Source organism: Procambarus clarkii, chromosome 83 (genome assembly GCF_040958095.1).
Source record: "Procambarus clarkii isolate CNS0578487 chromosome 83, FALCON_Pclarkii_2.0, whole genome shotgun sequence".
NCBI lineage: Eukaryota > Metazoa > Arthropoda > Malacostraca > Decapoda > Cambaridae > Procambarus > Procambarus clarkii.
In genome coordinates, this window is record NC_091232.1 from 5,446,135 (window position 1) to 5,465,647 (window position 19,513).

Sequence of the window (19,513 nt, forward strand, 5' to 3'; positions counted from 1 at the left end):
GCGCGAGAGTTGGCAACCCTCTTATAGACTTTATGCTGTTAAACAACTCATAAAAAAAGCACATATAATGCCCCTCATCCATTAACCTCAAAGTTACCATCAAACTACCATTTATATCCCTTTCCGAAGAGGTGTCTCAGACTTCACTCTTTATTTTAATCGTCAAAATTTAGAGTTTAATTTTAAGAGAAGCAATTGGGAAGCTGTGCTTGAACAACTATATGGCCTCTGGCCACTACCATTAGCTTTCAACAAGTACGTGAAGGCTTCCAAACACTTAACATCCGCCCACTCTAGTGCTCTTGCTAGGTGAAGTGCTGAGTGCAATGTGAAGTGCTGGGTGCAAGGTGAGGTGCTGGGTGAAATGCTAGATGCTAGGTGGAGGTTCTGGGATTGGAAGGTGCTCATTTGAGGTGCCGAGGGCGGGAGGATTAGTCTTGTGAAGGGGTCAACAGGTGGGGGCAAGATCATGCACAGAGTGTTCCAGTGATGTTTGTAAGAGTCTACGACTGGAGGTGCTGAGTGATGCTGTGTTGGGCGCCTGTGAAGCATAGGAACAATGTGTACATGAGAGAGAGAGAGAGAGAGAGAGAGAGAGAGAGAGAGAGAGAGAGAGAGAGAGAGAGAGAGAGAGAGAGAGAGAGAGAGGCAGATAGATATAGAAACATAGATAGAAAGACAGACATAGAGAGAAAGTAGGACAGCTGAGAGAAGAAAGTGCACACGACTTTCCTTGAGAGACGTCGCCTGCTCTACCGAAGTCTCGACCTACCAGTAGAGGCAGACTGGTAGCTGGCCGCTACAGGTGTGAAGAGAACCATAGACATCAACATTACCACTAATACATGACCTCTAGTGTAAATGAAAGCTAAATATTTCTTCTATTCATCAATACGAAGTCAAATTCAGTTATGAGATTAATCAAGTTCAGCTCTACTTAACTGTAGTTATTATCTGAAATTTCCACACAGTGAGCCAAAATGAGACAAGTTTACGAAATGTTACAAAAGTGCTTTAAATCATATGATAGAAAGATTGAAACTTGTAATTTTACTTTTGTGTGTTAAGTAGCAATCATCATTCTATGGATGAAACTGTGTTATTCATAACTTAACCTAATATTTATACTTGTGTCTGTTCCTGTATGTGAGTAAGTGCAGGTGTGTGTGTGTGTGTGTGTATGTATCTATGTATGTACGTGCGTCTACGTATGTACACACATATATATATATATATATATATATATATATATATATATATATATATATATATATATATATATATATATATATATATATATATATACATATATATATATATATATATATATATATATATATATATATATATATATATATATATATATATATATATATATATATATATATACTGTAAATACCAACACACGTGGCTCTGTACCTTGGCTGTGAGTCACATCTGTCTATCACGGTTCGCCAGAATAAGTTCACTGTTTTCACATCGAAATTCTAAAGTTATGTGAAAACAAAATTTTACTCAGAGAAATTATGACACATTACATGTACTGAGCCGAAAAGCTGTGTGTTAACTAATAACACAAAATAGATATAAAAAAGATAAACGCTTCTCAACTGTCTGAGATGCTTCTGAACTTGATACACATAGCTGCGTATTACGTGTAAGTTTATGTTTGTGCATGAGCGTATTGATGAGGCAGGGGTAGTCTTAATGGCTCAGGTGTGTGTGTGTCATTCTGAGACGTGTGACGTTGATGCAACAGATGTGTATGACACGTTGGAGTCACGTACTGGAGACTGGAAGGTGCTGGTGGAAGTGGTGGATGGTGGAGAGGGGATAGAAGGGTTCAGCGGCGTGGGAGGAGGAGATGATGAGGAGTGTGGCGGCAGCTGTTGGCACTGGCACTGGCCGGGTGAGTTGGGTGCCCAGGGCGGCACTCACCCGTGACATGAGAGCCACACGCCCGGGGTAACTCTCCCCTGCAAGGTGACACACCCACAACGTCACTATCAGGTCGCGGCTATGTATAACTCAACCCAACATACAACCTAACAACAACCTTGTTACAACTTTACATCAATATTCAGTAAACATTCAGTTGGGATTACTTTGTGTTTCCTGGAAACATTATACATATATATATATATATATATATATATATATATATATATATATATATATATATATATATATATATATATATATATATATATATATATATATGATTTTAAAGGAAAATTATGTTTCGACGTAATCCTGGACCCTTATATCAAGTCGTGACTCGATAAGTTGCGAATTGATAAGGTTTTCAAGACGGCTGGAAGATCGTCTTTTTTCTTTCCGTATGTCAGCGTTGGAATTTTTATTTTCAGCCTTGTTACAATGACATTCTGAACAGACACAAGGCTGTATACAGAGAAACATTCTCACAGACTCACGTAATCAGAGGCATTTACACAAATTAATACAGTATGAACACCCACATGCAGGCGATGAGTCACAATAACGTGGCTGAAGTATGTTGAGCAGACCACACACTAGAAGGTGAAGGGACGATGAAGTTTCGGTCCGTCCTGGACCATTTTTAAGTCGATTGTGACTGGACTATTCACAATCGACTTGAGAATGGTCCAGGATGGACCGAAACGTCGTCGTCCCTTCACCTTCTAGTGTGTGGTCTGGTCAACATGGACACCCACGCATAGATGAACATATAAGCACACAGTAAACGCCAACAAACGACCATTAGTCCACACAAATACCTAAAAATTATAACTCAAGAGAGCTGATGATGCCTTAACCATTATCATACTTGACTTACAGCTTCCGATGAGGGCGGAATATGCCGCCACACGTCACCGGCGGGTTAATGTAGCTAGCCAGGTGTGTGTTTTCTGTTCCCTGAACAAACTACAGTTTTGGAACCCCCTTAGAGTCTCTCTCGGAGCATCTCAGGTCGCTACAAGTACATGTTAGGAGGAGCTAAGGTAACTGTAGACCATCTAACAGCACACTGGTAGTTTGATCTACAACAATGACAATATATCTTACACTGAAACAATAAAGAAACATCTTTGCAACACTTCTTACCCCCCTTCCCCTAAAAAGAAACTGTTTCGCACTCAAAAAGCAATTTCATTCAAACATAAATAAATCCAACAGAGAGAAGGGGATGAGGGGGGAAGAAATTCTGTTTTTCTCCTTTCAAAAAACACGTATTTATCCCATATAAGATTTTGATTTTGTGTTTCACGGATAGACGCAGATAGATAGCATGATGATAGACGCAACCAACCCCGTCCCCCGTCCCCCGTCCAACACCACAGGTGATTTCCGACCTTCGCTAGCCCCTCCATGTGTGTCTCCCTCTGACGAAAATGGCAGAGGATTTACTTTACAAGAGTTGAGGCTCTATATATATACTTGACTCTATTTATTTCCCCAGTTCACTCAACGATGGCTCAAAATAAATTGCCTCTTCTAGAGGAGAGTCAGGAAATGTGGAAAAAATATGTAATCCTTGTTTCTTAGATGGATTTTAAATTAGCTTATAAATCATTCAGTTCAATTCTATTCATGCTGTGAAAGTAGCTTCAGAGCAGAGACTTTGGTTGACTTTAGAAGCGTTCTATTAGTGAACGCTAAGTAACTCTCTATGAAGAGCAAGCAAAGTAAGAGTTCAGAGAGAACACCGAGAGCGTTGCTCTCTGAAAATCCACGACGCGAGACAGCTAACTATAGCTTTACATCAAAGTTATACTTGATAAAAGGAAAGCTAATTATATATGGACAAATGGTGAGACGCAAGCCAGGTCGTGATGGAGCGTCAGGAATTATAAGCTAATTATCGGATTATTGTTACTACCGGATTATTAAGGCAGCAAGGCATTACAACTCACCTGGTGACCTTACACTTTAAAACAATGACCGCTACCAAAGGATTAAAAGTTCATATTACTAAAACAAAAATTTAAATGAATACTGTTTTATCCTCACATAAATATCTTCACATAAATAGGACTCGATTTAGTTGATCAATTTCAAATAAATAGTGAAAGCAGAACCCTAAAAATAATCGGATCAATTATTTTTTGATCATTGATGTCTCAAAAGTCATTGTCATTGATACTGTCATGACTCTTATGACATGACAGTGTCAGTGGCATAGGAGTTCTCTACAGGAAAGATGGACAGAAACTAGACTGAAAGCTGTCACAATCGATGAAAGACACGATCGGTTTTGTGTTTACATTATTCAGAAACATTTCGTTGTAATCAGATTATGCTCTTAAGCTTCTGTTTCTCATTCCTTCTCACTCTTACTTTTGTTTATATTGGTAGGTACGGGAGAGGACGTCTTTCTCACTTTGGTTAGCATGCTGCGAGCTTTCCCTTCCCATCTCTGTCTCTGTCTCTCTCTCTCTCTCTCTCTCTCTCTCTCTCTCTCTCTCTCTCTCTGTCTCTCTCTCTCTCTCTCTCTCTCTCTCTCTCTCTCTCTCTCTCTCTGTCTCTGTCTCTCTCTCTCTCTCTCTCTCTCTCTCTCTCTCTCTCTCTCTCTCTCTCTCTCTCTCTCTCTCTCTGTCTCTCTCTCTCTCTCTCTCTCTCTCTGTCTCTCTCTCTCTCTCTCTCTCTCTCTCTCTCTCTCTCTCTCTCTCTCTCTGTCTCTGTCTCTCTCTCTCTCTCTCTCTCTCTGTCTCTCTCTCTCTCTCTCTCTCTCTGTCTCTGTCTCTCTCTCTCTCTCTCTCTCTCTCTCTCTCTCTCTCTCTCTCTCTCTGTCTCTGTCTCTCTCTCTCTCTCTCTCTCTCTCTCTCTCTCTCTCTCTCTCTCTCTCTCTCTCTCTGTCTCTCTCTCTCTCTCTCTCTCTCTCTCTTGCTCGTATGCATTCTATGCACCACTCACAAGTCAAGAACTGTCTATCTCTCTAGCTTAATTCTGTTACAATTATTAATAATATTACTATTTCGTAATAGTAATATTTTTTTACTGACAGACGTTTTCTCAATATTTCTTCTATTTTATTTTCAGTAACTTATCACCTATCAAATTAATTAATATTTACCTTATAATATTTACTATTTGTATTATTAAAATTGTTATCATTGTAATTATTAATTATTTTTTATTCTGTTATTGTGTTGATATGTTTACTATTATTGCTCATATTTTCATTATTTATATTTTCTCTCTTATTTCTTAAAGCTGATGCCTTACCAACCCATGAAAGTGGGCAACAGAATGGTGGTGAGGATGAAGGCAATGATGGGGAAGATGGTGATGATAATAGTGGCGATGGTGATGTTCTTGATGATGATAACAATGATAACACGTGTTCCGGGTCAATATAATGCCAGTCCAACATCAAATTACAGGTATTTGTAGACATCTTCAGCAGGTGTCATATTCATACGTAAATATGCAAATGAGATAGAATATACGTTCATCCATTCATACATATACGCCTGCTTACAAATGTGGACATACATACAGTCTCATGTACATACATGCATAAACCATTCATGCATATATATACACTCATACATTACTAGTACATACAAATATAGATACATAAGAGCGCCATATGTATAACTCTATACATATATAAAATATGTATAACTCTATACATCTGTTATTATAACCACTGCTGTACTAAATCTGTACATTTGTCATCAACTGCACACTAAAATTCGTCTCACGTTCCAGTATTGTCGATTACCAGAGAATAACAATAATTTGAATTAATATTATATGTGTGTATTTATTATTTGCGTGGTGTGTATTGTGTGTGTGTGTGTGTGTGTGTGTGTGTGTGTGTGTGTGTGTGTGTGTGTGTGTGTGTGTGTGTGTGTGTGTGTGTGTGTGAATATGACAGAAAGTGTTAGATCAATAATTCTAGCACGTATTATCTCTATATTTCTTATGTTCTTCTTCACTTGAGAAAGAAGTTGAAAAATTAACTCTCCAAAGTTCATATTTACAGATGCACATGGCCTGACGCTAGGAGATGTATTTCGTTGAACCTGTCAACATTTTCAGTGGCAGAAGTGAAATGTATTCAAGTTAGGTTGAGCAACTGAATATACATATCCAATAGAGATGTAAGGTGTAAAGTAAGGTGTCACCTGGGCCAAGAGGTCTTTCTTACTTCCTATGCTCTTAGGGTAGCAGGAACAGTGTGCTGGATATTCTGCCTTGGTCGTGAAGTTAATAGCTGGTTGAGATTGTTTGATATATAGTGCTTCGATCATGTCTAATCTTCTATTGCCGTTGAATTTGCCGATTATTTCGGTGTTGTCGATCAGGAGATCTCTAGTGATGATCTGGATGTGTAGAAATTATATGTTGTTTGTGCATTGTCAGGCGCCACCGGAAGAGATGTTGATGTCTTGCCTATATACTGAGATCGTTGGGGCTAACAGTCCCCAAGTAGGCATGTGAAACCACAGATATTCGTCTCTTTCAAGATGCGTCACGTAGTATCGTGAGAGTACTTCAAGAGCAAGTTGACGGTTTCATGTTTTTCAAGTGAATGTCATCTCTGTCTTCCGGTTGGTAGGGATCACATTTCTGTCAATATTGTCTTTCATAACACTTTCCTCCGTTTTGTGAGACGTGAAAATAATTTCCTGTAGTTTAATTGGTGGCGGAGCTCCAGTATACACACATCCAAGTGAGGTTGAGTACAAATAATGATATCAACAAGGTGAGCAGTTTCATCAGAAATAACATGTCGGTTCACCTTCCTTTTAATGATACCTTCTGAGTCAAGAACAACGATAGGCTGTATAAATATCCACCCACTGTGTTAATAATGAAGATATATTATCAGCACAGCACAATAACCACGATCAATCCTCTGATATCAAGTCTACTATATCTATTGAAGCACACACACACACACACACACACACACACACACACACACACACACACACACACACACACACATATATCAAGTTTCGTGACCTCGCTTCTCAACCTTCAACACAAATTGCCCTGATTTTTTTATCTTAACGAGACTTAAAACTGAATTAATTATATACATGATTGACATAATTTTTCGACTCCCGAGAAAATTAAGCCACGAGTCAATCCTGAAAAAGAATGTCTTTATATCTCATGAACATACATAAGAAAATATCCTCACCAGAACAAATGAAATATATATATATATATATAAATATATATATATATATATATATATATATATATATATATATATATATATATATATACATATATATATATATATATATATATATATATATATATATATATATATATATATATATATATATATATATATATATATATATATAGGGAAGGGAGTACCACCTCTGGCTGGAAGAAGGGGACCTTTAGCCTCGGAGGAAACCACACATAACATAATTGACAAAGGTAAAGTACTAAGGGCCTTACCAACACAAGGGTTCTCATTGACGAGGGAGTAGAGGCGGGAGCACTTCTTATCGAGTCCGTCAGGACAGATACATCCCAGCAGGGGCGTCTCCCTCAGCTGTAGCCAGGCCTTCAGGCAGTCCTCCCTGTGTGGAGGAGGAGATAAGGGCCACTACGTCACTCACATAATGTTCAAGGCCACTCACGGGGCGGTCAAAGTCACTCACAATCCCAATCAAAGTGTCTCAAAGGTACTCTAAGAATCCTGGGTCGCCAGAATGACCTACTGGGATTTGTCACCCTTACTCAACTTAATCACAACAAATTTGAGTGACAAATTTGTCACTCAACTTAGCCACAATCCGCTCAATCCGTTCAGGTACCATACTAGGTATTCTTAGGCTGCTGCTAAGAACTGGCACGTACTCTTTCCCACTCTGTATCTAACTAATACCAGGTATTCTTAGCTCATCTCATGATACTCAATTTTTAAGACCATTTCATCTCGATTATAATCTCAGAGGCATGAAAGACCTGTGGATGCGATCAATAATAAGCAATAAATGTTACATTAACTTGAAATTTCGAAGTTGATGTGTTCTGTTGATCTCACAAAATTTCAACTCACTTTCAACACCCACTGGAACTCTTCCTAACTGAAAAGAGCGCTAGTATGTACCTCATCTGTTTTGATATATACATTTCGTCTAACTATGGATTTTTGAGGGGAAAACCATTCTTTAAAACTCTTTAAAAGGTAAAGAATCACATATTCATTACCTACCTCCTTTTCAAACCACGTCTGGTGGTGCTTAGTGATTACAGAGGACCTATTCTTTATGTCAAAAAAAGCATTGCCTCTCTCTTCCAAAGGGGACCACTGTAGAGCCACTTTGGGATCAATTACAGTGGCCGTGTTTCACGCCGGGCTGTGATCTGTCCCCCCCTAAATTACTGCATTTTATTTTTCTACCTAAAGAAATGTCTAGAATCATTTTAAAATTACGAGCCACATGGGCGTGTGTGTGTGTGTGTGTGTATCTATGTGTGTGTGTGTGTGTGTGTGTGTGTGTGTGTGTGTGTGTGTGTGTGTGTGTGTGTGTGTGTGTGTGTGTGTGTGTGTGTGTTAGAGGTGGCTAAGTGTATTACAAGGGGGAGCTGTTGTATTAAAGTGTCCGTATGATTGTGTGTTCCTCTCGCTACTAATTTCAACACACTTTGTAATGTGAAAATTATAAAGCTCCAGCATTACATTACGAAGCACCACACTTACATTATTTTTCTACCAAGCTTCCCTTAGACTCCACTTGTTGACCATAGAGGCGAGAGTTGTGAGCTGTAATGAGGTAATGACTTGGTAATACTGTCCAGGTAATACTGTCCAGGACTTCATCATACGGACACCAAAATTACCAAAGACCCCGTGAATAATTTGTTGTATTAATTTTCATACATCTTCATATATTCCTCTATCTAGTTGTAGCGTTAATAAATCCACACGGGCCTTAGAGAGGGTTCGAACCTATGCCCTGGATGTTCCCAGACGCGCTCTAGTCAACTGTATCACGACATGGTAAAAAGAATTGTAGTCTGGAGTGCTACTGCCCCGACGAGGATTCCGAGGCGTCCGCTGAAGCTTAACCAGCGGTTTCACACAATTCTCCAATGCACTCGGGCTCTGTCAACCAAATAGTTCTACCTTTGATTTTAATTGTGTATTGAAGTAGTGTGGTGTGGGTGTGCTATTAGGTGTAGATGTGTAATGAGATGTGGGTGTGTAGTGAGTAGGTGGCATGTAAATAATTATGTGGATCTTGCAAGACTTTAGTAAATACACACACACACACACACACACACACACACACACACACACACACACACACACACACACACACACAGAAGAAGAATCATTCAGAACTTTGTATACCACATATGTCAGGCCAATCCTGGAGTATGCAGCCCCAGCATGGAGTCCATATCTAGGCAAGGATAAGACTAAACTGGAAAAGGTTCAAAGGTTTGCCACCAGACTAGTACCCGAGCTGAGAGGTATGAGCTACGAGGAGAGACTACGGGAATTAAACCTCACTTCGCTGGAAGACAGAAGAGTTAGGGGGGACATGATCACCACATTCAAGATTCTGAAGGGGATTGATAGGGTAGATAAAGACAGTCTATTTAACACAAGGGGAACACGCACAAGGGGACACAGGTGGAAACTGAGTGCCCAAATGAGCCACAGAGATATTAGAAAGAACTTTTTTAGTGTCAGAGTGGTTGACAAATGGAATGCATTAGGAAGTGATGTGGTGGAGGCTGACTCCATACACAGTTTCAAGTGTAGATATGACAGAGCCCGATAGGCTCATGAATCTGTACACCTGTTGATTGACGGTTGAGAGGCGGGACCAAAGAGCCAGAGCTCAACCCCCGCAAACACAACTAGGTGAGTACAACTAGGTGAGTACACACACACATGGAGCTGACTCCATATACAACTTCAAGTGTAGATATGATAGAGCCCAGTAGGCTCAGGAACCTGTACAGTTGACTGACAGTTGAAAGGCGGGACCAAAGAGCCAGAGCTCAACCCCCGCAAGCACAACTAGGTGAGTTTAACTTAATCTCTTGTTAGTTGTTATACGACTATTGAAGTACTTCTTGCCTCTCATGTTGTGAGAGCTAGCAGGAAGATAGGTGAGAACAGCTTGGGCTAGCTAGCAGGTAGGTAGGTGAAATCAGCTTGGGCTAGCTAGCAGGTAGGTAGGTGAGATCAGCTTGGGCTAGCTAGCAGGTAGGTAGGTGAGATCAGCTTGGGCTAGCTAGCAGGTAGGTAGGTGAGATCAGCTTGGGTTAGCTAGCAGGTAGGTAGATGAGATCAGCTTGGGCTAGCTAGCAGGTAGGTAGGTGAGATCAGCTTGGGCTAGCTAGCAGGTAGGTAGGTGAGATCAGCTTGGGCTAGCTAGCAGGTAGGTAGGTGAGATCAGCTTGGGCTAGCTAGCAGCTAGGTAGCTGAGATCAGCTTGGTGGTAGCACTTTTATCATCAACCGTGAAGTTTTCTTCTTTCTGTCTCTCCTCATTGTCTTCGCCAGTGTCTTAAAACACCTGGGTTGACGTGGGTTGATGTGGGTTGATGTGGGGCGCCTCTGTGGCTCCCCCAGTGGTAACTTTAAGCAACTCAAGATTCCCTTCGTAAAGCTTGCTTGTTTCTTCATTTAGAAACCCTGCTCTTTACCGTTGGACACTTGAGACTCCAAGCAGGGAATCCTGCCTGCTTCTGGCGCCTCTGCGACTGCTTACACAGGTCCTGCGTGCTCCTGGCAACAGGTTCTAGGGCTAATTTGGGAAATGTTGAGTCGATGGTGTTGCATACGTGACGGCAATTTATTTTTTGTTCCACTGCTACTTGCCGAAGGTAGTCTTTTGGTGGTATATTTTATAGCTAGATGAAGGAATGCTATTGAACGGAAAGTTATCTTGCAAACAATTTGCAAACAATTGATAAAACTGTACACAATAGAGCAACACAAACGTGACCATCAACTCCTGCAACTGAGGAAGGATACCTCTCTACTCTGAACACTTCACGGAAGGACTCTATAGATCAGGAATCGTATGGTAAGGAATATATATATTGTTTTGGGCCCAGTGGCTTCCACCCCTCAGGAAGATGATTCGGTGGTGGTGTGGTGGAGGTAGTTGTGGTGGTGGATACTGAGGAGAGTGTGGTGTTGGTTGTAGTGGTGGTGCTGTATTGAGTGTGGGGTAGATGTGGGAGTACTTATTTGTAGTGGTAGAAATTGTAGTGAAGATGGTGGTTGTGCTCGTGGTATTTGGAAGTTGAGAATTCGATTGTATTTGTTTAAGATCGAACTGCAGAAGAAGTGAAAAGCAAATTAAGATTGAGAGAGAGAGAGAGAGAGAGAGAGAGAGAGAGAGAGAGAGAGAGAGAGAGAGAGAGAGAGAGAGAGAGAGAGAGAGAGAGAGAGAGAGAGAGAGAGAAAGAGAGAGAGAGAGAGAGAGAGAGAGAGAGAGAGAGAGAGAGAGAGAGAGAGTAAGAGATATTTGGTCTGGGTTTAAGTCCTGGTCAGTGAGGAATTACTGGAAACCCCAGTCCATAACTGTTCGCCCCTGTTCACCCAGGAGTAATTCAGTGCCTGGTTGTTAACCGATTGACGGGTCGTGTTCCAGGGGGGAAAAAACAGGAGAATAAGACTTACCATGAACTATGCGAAGGTAAAGCTCTCAGCCTACTAACAGGATTAAAAAAGGCGTCTACTCCTGCACCTTCGTGTGTAATAAGAGAGAGAGAGAGAGAGAGAGAGAGGCAGAGAGACACACAGACAGAGGGAATGATGGGGTCGGAGTGCGGAACGAAGGGCTAAGAGCCATGAAAGAGCCATAGTACCCGGCCGAAGTATGACAAACTACAAATATCTCTGGTACTGGGAGTTTGGGTGATCCTAGGAGCTGTAATTGTGCTGGGAGCTATATGTTGGCGCTAGGAGCTGTGTTGGTGCTGGGAGTTGTGGTGTATATACAGAATTATGCTGTGGCTACATGAGCTGTGTTGATGCGGGAAGCTGCCTTAGCACTAGCAGCTGTAACTATTATTATTATTATTGCTTATAGTGAGACAAATGTGTATCAACTAATTCATTGTAAATATTTACTATCTTATGCTATTATTATCTATGTGTGGGGCTATTGGTGGGTATAAATAGGAGCTGCATCGTATGGGCCAATAGGCCTTCTGCAGTTCTTATACGGCTCATATTTGTGTCCATCTAATTCCTATTCATTTGTCATTGTACCTCACCTCACTCCACCACTCTCTCCTGCCTGTATATATCCAATACTTGACCTGTAAATCACTACGGGCTCACCATAGCCCGTGCTACTTGGAACTTGTTCCGATTAGCTGAATCTATAACAATGAATATTTGTAGTAATGTAATAAAAATAAAATTATAATTACGTTATCTAAACAACCATTAACACTAACAAAATCCGGAATACAAACTTACAATATACAATTCGTGTATTCATTAATACAGATAATTGGCCAATTCTCGCTAAGTGACGAGAGGCCAATTTTTTTGGTACCCGCGGGTACAAATTTTTTTTGTACCCGCCGAGGTGTGATGGGACTACAGGTAATTGGATCATCCCAAATGTTCCACGCTGTCAATTACGGAACAAGCGGGTTATATGGAACACAACTCAACCCAACTGTCAGCCAGGGGAACCTAATGTTAACACTGAAATATAGTTCAACTGACCTATTTGCGCTGCTTCACCGGCCTTCACGGAACTAATAGGGAACATGGAATACTGTTCAACTCACCTATTTGTACTGCATCATTGGGCTTCAAGGAACTAATAGGGAACATGGAATGGTGTTCAACTCACCTATTTGTGCTACTTCATTGGGCTTCAAGGAACTAATAGGGAACATGGAATGCTGTTCAACTCACCTATTTGTGCTACTTCACCGGCCTTCACGGAACAAATAGGGAACATGGAATACTGTTCAACTCACCTATTTGTACTGCATCATTGGGCTTCAAGGAACTAATAGGGAACATTTAATACTGTTCAACACCCCTATTTGTGCTACTTCACTGGGCTTCACGGAACAAATAGGGAACATGGAATACTGTTCAACTCACCTATCCGGGTTCCGGCACTGGCCCTCACGGAACTTGCAAGTAGCACGGAACATATCGAGTCGTTGCTTGCACCAGGGATTGCTCCGGCAGATGTCGGAAGCTTCCTCGCACGTCGGGATGTAACTCAACGGATGCATGTCCACCTCTGGAGGCGCGCCCGCACGCCCACACACACGCACACACGCCCAGAGAGAGAGAGGTTTCTATCGTTAGCTAAATAAGGATATTACTGGGAGCAAACATCGTTGATATGAGTGTACATAATTGTTTTGGTGTGTTTGTGGGGGTGAAGGTATGTTTTAGGTGTGTAGGTAGGGTGTATGTATGTACTTGAGTGTGTATGGGTGGTGTACGTATGTGTTTGGGTGTGTACGGGGAATGTAGGTGTGTATTTGAGTGTGTACGGGGGATGTAGGTGTGTATTTGAGTGTGTACGGGTGATGTAGGTGTGTATTTGAGTGTGTACGGGGGATGTAGGTGTGTATTTGAGTGTGTACGGGGGATGTAGGTGTGTATTTGAGTGTGTACGGGGATGTAGATGTGTATTTGAGTGTGTACGGGGGATGTAGGTGTGTATTTGAGTGTGTACGGGGGATGTAGATGTGTATTTGAGTGTGTACGTGGGATGTAGGTGTGTATTTGAGTGTGTACGTGGGATGTAGGTGTGTATTTGACTGTGTACGGGGGATGTAGGTGTGTATTTGAGTGTGTACGGAGGTTGTAGGTGTGTATTTGAGTGTGTACGGAGGTTGTAGGTGTGTATTTGAGTGTGTACGTGGGATGTAGATGTGTATTTGAGTGTGTACGGGGGATGTAGGTGTGTATTTGAGTGTGTACGGGGGATGTAGGTGTGTATTTGAGTGTGTACGGCGGATGTAGGTGTGTATTTGAGTGTGTACGGGGGTTGTAGTTGTGTATTTGAGTGTGTACAGAGGATGTAGGTGTGTATTTGAGTGTGTACGGGGGATGTAGGTGTGTATTTGAGTGTGTACGGGGGTTGTAGGTGTGTATTTGAGTGTGTACAGAGGATGTAGGTGTGTATTTGAGTGTGTACGGGGGTTGTAGTTGTGTATTTGAGTGTGTACGGGGGATGTAGGTGTGTATTTGAGTGTGTACGGGGGATGTAGGTGTGTATTTGAGTGTGTACGGGGGATGTAGGTGTGTATTTGAGTGTGTACGGGGGATGTAGATGTGTATTTGAGTGTGTACGGGGGATGTAGGTGTGTATTTGAGTGTGTACGGAGGTTGTAGGTGTGTATTTGAGTGTGTACAGATCGTGTAGGTGTGTATTTGGGTGAACTCATGCTCGGGCAATAACCTGTAATGTATGATTTTGTGTGGATATGTATAGATGTTATCTTGTGAGTGTGTGCTATCCTAGATGAGAGACCCAAGTACTGCCAGGCACCCAATCACGTCTGTGAAAATATACACTATGACTCAGAAGGACAAAATAATCCATTCCCTCCGTCCAATCAATGCTCTTTCATCTTTTACAAATAATCTCGTTATTTGTAGTGTTCTATAATATGTATAATGTATAATAATTGCTTAAGTCCCCTCGCATTATCTGTCTGCCTGTCTGTATGTATGTTTGTGTCTGTCTAGTATGTCTGTCTCTGTCCTCTAGTCGTGAGCAGTAAGGTCTTGTGTGCTCTTAACTATACTTTACAGGTAGTGCTTATCTTATCTTGAGATAAGATAGCTGCTGCTGAAGAATCTACACCGATTTGGTGAAGATTTATAACATGGAAAGGTAAACTTTATCATCGATTACCGTTATCCTTTTGAACACTCACACACACACACACACACACACACACACACACACACACACACACACACACACACACACACACACACACACACACACACACACACACACACACTTTTTACTGCTGTTTGCAGATACGAGAATAATGAAGATAAACAAGGTTTAAGAATGCCAGTAGCTACGATAATCCAGCGCTGCCAGGATAATGGGGTCAACTTTGGGGATTAAAGACGCAATTCACAACATGAATCCCATCCCCTAAAAGCATAGTTTAGCTGAGTACATTTAGGAGAGTTGGCAGGACTGTGCAGCATTGAGCACAATCATAGTGAACACACCGTAGTTCTCAGTACTCACAGGAAATTCTCACCTCATAAAAACCTAAAAAAAAGAATTCAGAATTAAATAACGAGAGCGTGACAGTGCTGTGAGCTGTGCGTGTGGCTGAGGAGTCCAGGTACAAGGGTTCGATCCCATTGCATGGTGTGGATATTTTCTCAAAATCGAGAAGATCTAATAGATGAGCTACACGACAAGATCAATTGATCAATACGAAACCACTGCTATTTATACCGAACCAAACTCACTCATATAGCATATGTATAACCAAAGCTTGAAACAATGCAGGGATCTCTCGTGTATTATGTTACTGGTCATTTGCTCAATGCATTTTTAACCTAAACTGATATTTGATATTTTTAATTTAAACCTATCCAATTTTTATCCCTTTTTTTCCAGCACATAATTAATATTTCCCACATTATTTCCTTCTATCTACTTGTATAATTATAAATTGCCTCTCATTACTCATAACTTTTGTAGAGAAAGTACATTTGTCTTTCGTAATTTCTTAAGATATTTCAAATTCCTGGGATTATCTTTGTCATCCTTTTCTGTGTATATCAGAATTAATTTATGTCCCAGCTGCAGTACAGTGACCAAACCTGAACTGCATAATATCACTGGCGCCTAATAATGACGAGATATAGCTGAAAAATAATAATAAATGTCAAATATATAACTTTTTATATATTACAGTATCTTCTTATCTTATTTCGAACTTTTATAAATTGCATTTTAGCTCAATATTCCTAATAATCATAACTTTCAGATCTTCCTCGCGGTCCGATTTGTCAGTTTAAGCATTGTCTAGATTAAATCTGCTATCTCTGTTATCACTCCTGGGCTCAAGAGTATTATACTTGCCATCATTAAAGTTTATCGGCCAATCATTCGTTTATTCAAAAGTCTATTCGCTAAGGAAGGGCGTAAATCATTTACTTACAGATGGCAAACAATGGAGGCACTAAGACAAAGCCCTGAGGCACTCCATTTGTTACGGTTTTTACCATTATAGGAATTAACACCATTTTTGTTAACCCTTTGTTTCCTGTGAAATAACCAAACCCTTATCCACCGTAGGATTGCCCCTTATTACCTCAGCTAAAGGTAGATTATGCCTCACTCTGTTCCACTGTCAACTGCTTGTAATAAGCTGGAATAGTGAAACAATTATCTTAAACAGGAGCGATCCTGAGCAAAACTTTGTTGTGAATCCTGTGTTAATGTTTTTTTCATTTTTTCAATGTGTAAATGAATGTCTTATGCGTTTATCGCTTCGAGAATCTATCCCACAAGAAACATTAATCCATCTGGCCGATAGCTCGACCTAAGTTAATTATTCCCATTGTTTATCCCCCTGATAGAAATATATTATATCATAAAGCAAGCAAGCACACACAGAAATCACAACACAAAAATACATGTTTTTTCCCACTATCCTTTTTTTTCAAGTTGCTTTTCTGGCCAATATTTTGGGTGTCCAAGCATGCTGAGATGAATATAAAGTTTCATATAAAGTCTGCCAGTACGTCTAGCTTAAAGGACCCGCGTCACGAACTTTTCTCTTATGGTAAATCAATGTGGCTTAGCTGTGAGAGGGAGAGAGGGAGAGAGAGAGGGAGAGAGAGAGGAGGAGGCAATAAAGGAGAGACAGTGACAAAATGGGAAAACGGTTTCTTATCGATTCTTCATGCTCTTAACTTCCTTTCATCTTCCTCCACTCTTCCTTCTGCTCCTACAGTTTACCTCCAGTTCTTCACCTATGACCTTTACTTTCTTTATCTCCCTCCCTCTATCTCCCCATCCTGGTTCCCACATTATATTTCTATCTCTACCTGTATCTCTCTTTTTCCAAATGTTTCTAATTCCCTCCTTCAGTTGTTTTATCCAGATCATTATCAAAATAAACCTGAGACTAGACGATTATCTGCTTCCTCAGCAGGTAAGCAAATCATGAACCAATAGGTTTAATGTTCCTTTCACTCTATGTTCTTTCTTCTCACCTAACTCTAATCTTCATTCTCTCCTTGCAATCGCTGCACTTCCTCTATCTTTATCTCTCCTTCTCTCTCTCTCTCTCTCTCTCTCTCTCTCTCTCTCTCTCTCTCTCTCTCTCTCTCTCTCTCTCTCTCTCTCTCTCTCTCTCTCTCTCTCCCTTTTTATCAGATGTTGTAATATATGTCCGCTTAAAAACACAGTAATGTGTATAAGTGTGATTAGTTTGTCTCTCGGTGCAGTTTGGGGCTCACTGTTTCACAAGACTCGGTCAGATACGCAGGCAGACATATTGCTAGGACGGTAGACTCAAAGGAGAGAAATTGGAAGACAACTGGGCAGGCAGACAGACAGGCAGGCAGGCAGGCAGATAGGCAGGCAGACAGGCAGGCAGGCAGGAAGACAGTCAGACAGACAGGCAGGCAGGAAGACAGACAAGACAGGCAGGCAGGCAGGCAGGCAGGCAGACAGACAGACAGGCAGGCAGGCATACAAGGCACAGAGAGACAGGCAGGCAGGCAGGTAGACAGGCAGGCAGGCAGGCAGGGAGGTAAGCAGGCAGGCAGAAATATAATTAACCAAACATGAAATCAGAAAGGTAAGCAGGCAGTCAAAAAAACGAAAAAATGAAGATGTAAACAATTGGCTTATAAACCTTTCCCCAACTGATTGGATAAGGAAGCATTAGTACTGTAAAACAACAGCTGGAGCAGCAGCAACAAAACAACAGGAATTGGTCAACTAAATATAACAACAGTAATTACAGCAGCAGCAGACACAGCTATGAAGCAGGCTAAAGCAGCAACAGCAGCTACAAAAATAAAGTAACAGGAACAGCTGGTGTAAAAATAACAACGAGAGTTACAAGGAACAGCAGTAGCTACAACAGTGACGAAGCAACAGGAGCATCAGCACTAACGGTAGGAGCAACAACAGTAGCAGAAGGAACACGGGGGGGGACTTGGAAATAAAGAGGTACTACACATTACCAGGAATCAGCCGAGATGTTCTGAAGGGCAGGAACTCCGAAAGCAGCGACACTCATGGCTCTCTCTCAAGCCTAGGCTGAGACCAGGACTACGAGAGAGAGAGAGAGAGAGAGAGAGAGAGAGAGAGAGAGAGAGAGAGAGAGAGAGAGAGAGAGAGAGAGAGAGAGATCCACTAAACTATCTTGGAAATATGTTCCTTGATGAAGTCGGTCTCATCCCCAACATAATTGCGCAAGCTCTTTCCCACCCCCACTCTACTCTTCTCCCTCACTCCCTCTCCCTCACTCCCCCCGAGGGCAGACAATGCAGTCTGCTAATATTGCCCTGGAAGCAGTGTTCTCGACTCCTGCTCCCTCACTCACTTATCGCTTCTCTCAACACTATTTCTTCATTAATATCGGGAGTAACCACACACACACACGCATATAAAATCAATCAGGATCTCTTTTATTTCATAATTATTGTCTTATTCTTGAGAATTATTCCTTCCTTCCTTGATATAAGCTTGGAATACATTTCAGTCAAATATTTTTGTATACCATTATTTTCAACTTCACGCCATTTCTGTTAGAATATGAAAGAACGCCAGTTGGATCAACCAGAAAGTGGCAACTACAACACAAGGCGCTCAGCCGCTCAATATGCTCGTGCTGCAGACGATGAGTCTCAATGACGTGCATAAAGATATTTGATGACCGAACCACACACCCGAAGATGAGGAGACGACGACGTTTCGTTGTCGTCTTTTCATCGTTTCATGCAGGTCGGCGTTCAATCCCCGACGGCCTAAGTGGTTGGACACCATTCCTTTCCCTCCGTCCCATCCCAAATCCTTATCCTGACCCCTTCCAAGTGCTATATACTCGCAATGGCTTGGTGCTTTCTCCCTGATAATTCCATTCCATTCATTTCTAGACTAACTCACATTTGGAAAATTTTCTCTCAACATGTAGATACTTTGATACAACATGTAGTAAATGTTCTATATGACGGCTCTGGCACTCAGTTGTATTCTCGGGTCATCCTCTTCCCAATATGATTGTAATATTATATTATTTAAAGTTTTCCCTAACTAAAACTAATAATAATTTCATTAAATAGATCAGTTTCCAGGGGCAGCCTTCAGATGAGGTGACGTAAGATAACAGCTCTAAGATAACAGATCTTAGATAACAGCTCTAAGATAACAAATCTAAGATAACATATCTAAGATAACAGCTCTAAGATAGCAGCTCTAAGCTTGCAGCTTCATTGTGAGCATCACTATCATTTCTACTGAACTCCCAGTCTTAGTTAAAAAAGTAAAATAAAAATAATTCTCCAAATAAAGGAGAGTTAGAGTGGAAGA

General features: G+C 41.1%; 1 protein-coding gene across 1 annotated transcript in view; it reads right to left on the reverse strand.

Annotated features, from left to right (window-relative positions):
• Positions 1-5,360: 5,360 nt before the first annotated feature.
• Positions 5,361-19,513, reverse strand: part of LOC138358346 (GDNF family receptor alpha-2-like) — a 93,544-nt gene continuing 79,391 nt past the window's right edge. Inside the window, exons 5-8 of the mRNA XM_069316181.1 lie at positions 13,066-13,210; positions 7,409-7,538; positions 6,117-6,314; positions 5,361-5,456 (exon numbers count right to left, since the gene is read on the reverse strand). Coding sequence (XP_069172282.1) covers positions 5,361-5,456; positions 6,117-6,314; positions 7,409-7,538; positions 13,066-13,210 — 569 coding nt within the window. The remainder of the gene's footprint in view (positions 5,457-6,116; positions 6,315-7,408; positions 7,539-13,065; positions 13,211-19,513) is intronic.